Consider the following 6,443-nt stretch of genomic DNA (forward strand, 5'->3'; position numbering starts at 1 on the left):
AAAAAAAAAGTGTGCAGCTGCTTGTACTGTGCAGATTACGGAATTTTTGTCATGCACACTGCATGCATACCCTATTGTATGAGTAAAAGTCAAAGTATACATTAATCTTAAGCAGACTAACTGATTAGAGGACATTATCTGTGCGATTATTCACATGGCATTCATGGTTCAGATGACTGGATAAAAAAACAACTTCTAAAAGACGGCAGAATTCCATTGTGGTGATCATGCACCAACTGCCATTAAGATGAATGGGAATGCAAACCTCCTTGGCAAGCACACATTTATAGGGTCAGATGTGCAATAAAGATAAATGGGAAAACAAATACAAGATAGATGAAGATACAAATTAACCTGCAGAAACATGCACAAACACTAGATTAATGCTGTAATTTATATTACTCTGTCATTGTACTATAACAATTATTACCCTTTCTGGTCAATTCTTCAGGCCATTAACTGCAGCACAGACATCATAACCCATGGGCTCTGCTGTGCCGCTGTTATGCCACACATGTGCCTACAGTCTAATGATGCTTGCTGCACAAAAAAACTCAACCCCTATATTACATTTCCCATTTTAATAAGCCAGTTAATGAGTCGAAACAATGCAATTATCAATTCTGTGGAGCCATAGCGCCGCACAGTCTTAACAAAATTGAAACTACTGCTAAATATGCCATATTCTCACATTCTCAGCACTTTTCAATTAAAACCCTCTCAAATGCTTAAAGGGCAATTACTAGGGGCAGATTACTGTGCGAAACGAGAGGAAGCTTCCCTCCAAATGTTGCTGGATTTGTTTAAAGCCACAAGAGCTTTCTCACCGAAACTGAGACTCATTAAACTTTTGTAATACGGGTTCTGTAATCTTGTAGCGCTATAAAAGTTAAGTGGATATTCTGGCCAGGCAGAGGTAAAGATGTACTGGGTGCAGTTAATAAAACATTAGTATGATGAATTATGGATAGCAGGTTTCAAACACACACTGAGCTACGCCATACATAATGAACTTGAGAAATTAGAAGCTTTCCAGCCATCTGATTGGACGTATTCTCACTGCTTGTGACATTTGAAATATTATTCTGAAGCAGGTTATAATTTACAATGTACACTGCAGTACAGCCAGTGCACTTTAAAACTGCTAGTAAATTTCACAAGCAATTACAAGGAATGTCATGTAACATTGAACTAAACATTAAATTCTGAAATAGAAAAACTAAAATCATATTTTCTTGGAAAAACATTGACACTGGAAATACTCCAACAACATTGAAGCGTATCTTTCTTTCCTCAAACTTTATGGAATTATGATAATGTCAGACAAATGTGAGAGGAAAGAGATCAGTCTTTGGGATTTAATTAGTTTTGCTGACTTCTGCTGCTGAATGGTGCGGCTTTTCAAAACTTGCTCCATCAAAGAGGATCAACAAAATCTTTCAAGATCCGACTGCAAAGGAGTTAACAGTAAATTCCATAACCAGATTAATTCCCACATTGTTTTTTCTCCCACCTCTGCCAGGGTATTTACAAACAAGCTTCATAGTCCCATAGACTCGGCCAGGAAAGCCAAAAATGTGTTTCTTTTGTTGTTAACACCCTTAACCCTGTAAACTGTTGGAGAATTGCATTGGCAACAAATTCTTCCTGGCCCTTGGATCATCTCTGCCTTAATCAAATTTAGACCTACGACACCCTAAACATCAAAGCCTCTCTCTGTTCGGGGAATAAATAAATCCCAGAATTCTTCACATTGCCAGAAACATCTTTGCCAGATGGTGCAGCCATATTTTGTGAATTGGCACTGCAGCCACACAGATTTGCATATCACAGCTCGAGGAATGATAGTTGTTAACTACACATTTATAATCCTTTTAAATAATAATTATTCCAGATTTGGCCAATTTGCTGGGAAACTGGAATCTCATTCAGGCCTTTGAAACATTAAAGGGATACTCCACCCCAAAATGAAAATTTTGTCATTAATCACTTACCCCCATGTCGTTCCAAACCCCTAAAAGCTTTGTTTGTCTTCGGAACACAATTTAAGATATTTTGGATGAAAACCGGGAGGCTTGTGACTGTCCCATTGACTGCCAAGTAAATTACACTGTCAAGGTCCAGAAAAGTATGAAAGACATTGTCAGAATAGTCCATCTGCCATCAGTGGTTCAACCGTAATGTTATGAAGCGATGAGAATATGTTTGTACGCGAAGAAAACTATCTAAAAACATCTAAAATTATAAGGACGTAGTTCACTAAATATTGCGCCACTTTTGAGGATGGTACTTTATGTCAATGCAAATACCTGCATCTTACTCATTAACCGTTGCAATTTAGTTTAGTGGGTGCGTCCTCAACATTTAAATTAAATCATAGACATCTTTTCTGTGCAAGCACAGCTACTTTTAATGTAAATTAGGTTCATTATAAACTATGCTTCTTTCACAAAAAAGTGCTTGATGCAGTTCGCATTGCGCTATTACCAACAAATGATTGGCCTAAGCTAGGTCTGAATACACTGTCTAGCTATAATGGCAATAACTGCTATCATGGTACACTACCAATCAAATGTTTTTGAACAGTAAGATTTTTTAAGTTTTTTAAAGAATTATCTTCTGTTCTCCAAGCCTACATTAATTTGATCCAAAATACAGCAAAATCAGTAATATTGTGAAACATTTTTCCTATTTAAAATAACGGCTTTCTATTTGAATAAATCTTAAAATGTAATTTTTTTTCCTGTGATCAAAACTATATTTTCAGCATCATTACTCAAGTCTTCAGTGTCACATGATCCTTCATTCTAATATGCTGATTTGCTGTTCAACAATTTTTTTTATTTATTATTATTATCAATATTTAAAACAGTTGAGTAAATGTTTTTCAAGTTTCTTTGATGAATAGAAAGATCAAAAGATTATTATCTGAAATATAAAGCTTTTGTAACATTATACACGGTACCATTCAAAAACCTGGAGTCAGTATGTATATGTATATATATATATATATATATATATATATAGGTTAAAGGTCAATGAAAAAAAGTAGTTTTGCAAGAAAAAAGAAAAAAAAATAATGGTATAATGTACTGAAGAATTATTAACTGTAAAACTTTGTTTGAGGGGCTTTTTGACACAATCTAATTTAAATATCCAAGAAACACCTTATAAATCACCATCAATAAATAACATCAAATATTTTGACTATATTTTTTTGCATTTTTATTCTTTAAAAGGGGTGCCTGAAAAAAAATCATCATAAAATAATCATTACAATAAAATTTTTTCAATTTTTATTTTTTAAACATTATTAAAAGGTAAAAAAAAAATCTACTATTAATAATATTTATGAAATGTTTGTCCCTTTCTGTCATGTCATTGTTCTCATCAAGGTTACTTTCTGAAAATACAAAAAGCATGGAAAAGTACTTCCAAGGTCAATAGAAAAAGTTTTAATTAAAGGTATAATGTATTTAATGCAATCAGCTGTCTTAAGATGCTTTTGATACCATGTTATAAGTCAGAAATTCAAAATATAAATGAAATCTCATAACAACTCCTATAAACAGGTGTGTAGGAATAAACAGAAGCAAACAGTCAAGCAAAAATATGTGAATCCCATACACTGTTATAGCTTGCAAATCGTGTTTCAGGTATGCAACCTTCATTTGGCATTGTTTTCAAACAGGAAGTTAAGCACACGCAACTTTAAAATACAAAGCAGCAAATGAAAGCACCATTACAATGAATAATAGCCTAAGGAGAAAAAAGCGACAGAAAGTCAGAAAGTCAGAATTCACCATATTTTGAGAAAGACACAAGCTGCCTCTCACCAGGATCAGTATACAGATACCAACATCTTTTTGTGAATTTGGACATCCGATTAGAGATGTCCTCTTTCTTTTGCTCTCTCCATATCTCTCTCTTTGTAGCACATATTATTGTCTGATTAAATTATACAGCTGAGAGCAATTAAAAATGAGCCCAGCAGGCTGCTGATGCTGCACTGTGCAAATATCATCTCTTGTCTCAGGGAAAATGAAGACAGAGAATTGACATTAACAAAGTGCAGAACAAACACAAAACAAGCCAGAAACGGACAATACATGCAGCATCACAAATACCACTGAATAAAAGAGACAAAATAATGAGGTAAAAAAGGACAGGACAAAGGAAGTAGACTGGGAGAGTGAAAGTTTGTTTGTGAGTGAGAAAGAGAACACTGAAGTGTTGCACTATTAGCTTATCAACATGCTAAAATCAAACTCCTTTAAATTTAGTTGTGTTTTCTTTGCACTTTATGCGCTATTTCAAAATGATAATTTGTTAGAAATGTAATAATACTTTTCAATATAATGTCAATTTTGTCACTTGACAAAGGATTGAGATTTTATAAGATAAAACCAAATAGTGTACTATATGATATTCCTTACCATTTCAAATACAGTAACATTTATTATGATGAATGAATGTGTGATCTCTCACCTCATTGGTGGACAGAACCGAGTCCTCGTCCAGGCTGAGAACTGCATCAGTTTTGATAGCTTGATGAGGGAAAAAACGTCCACTCATCGTCTGAGGGGAAATAAGAAGTGCCATTATTGATTCACAGATTTTCAGCACAGAATGTGGTTGAAATTTAATTTACACCATTAGTTTTTTTTACATTGTTCAGAAATGACAATGCATTTATTAATGAAACTTTACTTTGACACATCCTTGTCTATCATCGCCTGTGACATGTTTGTGTCTTATCTGTTCATCAAGTCAAAGTCACAATAGTTGAACATCTGCCAAAGTACAATATGGTAATTTACACCTTGCGGTAGGAAAAAGGACATTAAATAAAATATTAAGAGGGTGTAGTGAATCTTCAATGCCATTTGAGGTCATTGAACATCCACGTTAATGGTGGATTGCTGAATCCACCATTGTACACCAGTGCCAATTCATGTGTTTGTAGTCTCTCAGGGTGCAAATGAAAATTCGATAAGCCATTTGGCCCAAGAAATGACTATTCTCTAGAAGATTGTATAGCTGCAGCCTAGTATACACTATAGTATATAGCTAAGTTTAACGTGATTTCCAGGGGTCAGGGGTACAGGTTTTATGTGCCAAGAAACAAAGTCTTGGAGGGTATACAAAGTTGTTACAATGAACACATCTCAGAAGAAACTAGTTTGTAGATTTGCCAATGAATAGAATTATTTTATTTTCAGAGTTTTGTTTGAGGCAAATAAACAATATGTACACTATTGCAGCACAACTGTAAATCCTACTAATGTTTTCAGAGTAACGTAAATACAATAATCAGTACTCATTATAGTTGGACGTATAGTCTGACTACAAAGTCAACACACATTTCTACTCCTTTTTTTCAGAGTTCCCAATTGCAACCTGTTCATGGTGACATCTGCCTAATTTATTGTCAGATATTGTAGAATTAGGTTTAGAATGCATGTTCTTTGACATCAACAACATAAGATCAGATTGACCTGTGCCCCATTTTTGAGATCTAATCGAATGACTGTTTGCCAGACAGTCAGAAGTACTGAGAACAGGTTATTTATCACAGCAAAAGGGGTTGTCAACAGATTGTTGGATTTGGTCTTCAAATATCATACAGATTTTCTCTGAAGGTCCTGTTTATACTGCCAAGCCGTTGAGAGGTTGACTGGCCACAGAACACTGACATGTTTAGCGAACAGTGTGACTTTGTGATATCAGTGATAGAGATCAGTGACCATTCATCACTGCAGAGAGAGGATGACATATCATGGTGTACAGAGCCAAAATGTTAGATCAAATCTCCACAACAAGAATACTGGATTCATTCTCTTTATCAGGTCCCTTCAGAGGATATCTGTATTGTGTAGTATCCAAAACCAGTCAGCAGAGTTTTTTCTGATACCCAAAACCAGCTGACAGCAAGTTTTGTAAAATTCTGTCATCATTTACTCACCCTCAAGCCTCGTACACATTATCGCACGCGCTTATTGCCGACGTTTTTCGATGTGTCTTTTGTGTTCATACCCAAGCGATTTTCGCTGGCGATGAGCCGAGAGAACGTGCAAATTCACTCCCTGACATTAGATGGCGCTTAATGAAAAACAGAAATACCCCGGTACACATCGAGTCCTATTTGATCTGGAATTCCTCTCCATAACAACTCCCTCTTATCAAGATTTTTGTAGTCGCTGTCGCGTTTGTCATAAAGCCCTTTGAGTTCGTCCCGGTGTGAACAAGCCTTCATGCTATTTCATGACTTTCTTTTTTTCTGAGGAACAAAAAAGAAGAAGATATATATATTTTTTAAATGTTGGTAACCAAACAGTTTTAGTTTAAAAAGTTTAGTCAGTTTTCTTTTTCCCACTCCCCCCATCTGACTGGAAGAGGTGGAGGTACTGGTCTGCTTATCTCTAATGATTGGAAATGTAATC

At 35.2% G+C, this 6,443-nt stretch overlaps 1 protein-coding gene across 1 annotated transcript in view; it reads right to left on the minus strand.

Annotated features, from left to right (window-relative positions):
* LOC107685778 (exostosin-1) overlaps positions 1–6,443 on the minus strand; it is a 311,868-nt gene that overhangs the window by 22,132 nt on the left and 283,293 nt on the right. The window contains exon 8 of the mRNA XM_016482498.1: positions 4,489–4,578. Coding sequence (XP_016337984.1) covers positions 4,489–4,578 — 90 coding nt within the window. The remainder of the gene's footprint in view (positions 1–4,488; positions 4,579–6,443) is intronic.

The sequence above is a fragment of the Sinocyclocheilus anshuiensis genome, unplaced genomic scaffold, assembly GCF_001515605.1.
Source record: "Sinocyclocheilus anshuiensis isolate Anshui unplaced genomic scaffold, SAMN03320099.WGS_v1.1 scaffold617, whole genome shotgun sequence".
In the NCBI taxonomy this organism is placed as follows: domain Eukaryota; kingdom Metazoa; phylum Chordata; class Actinopteri; order Cypriniformes; family Cyprinidae; genus Sinocyclocheilus; species Sinocyclocheilus anshuiensis.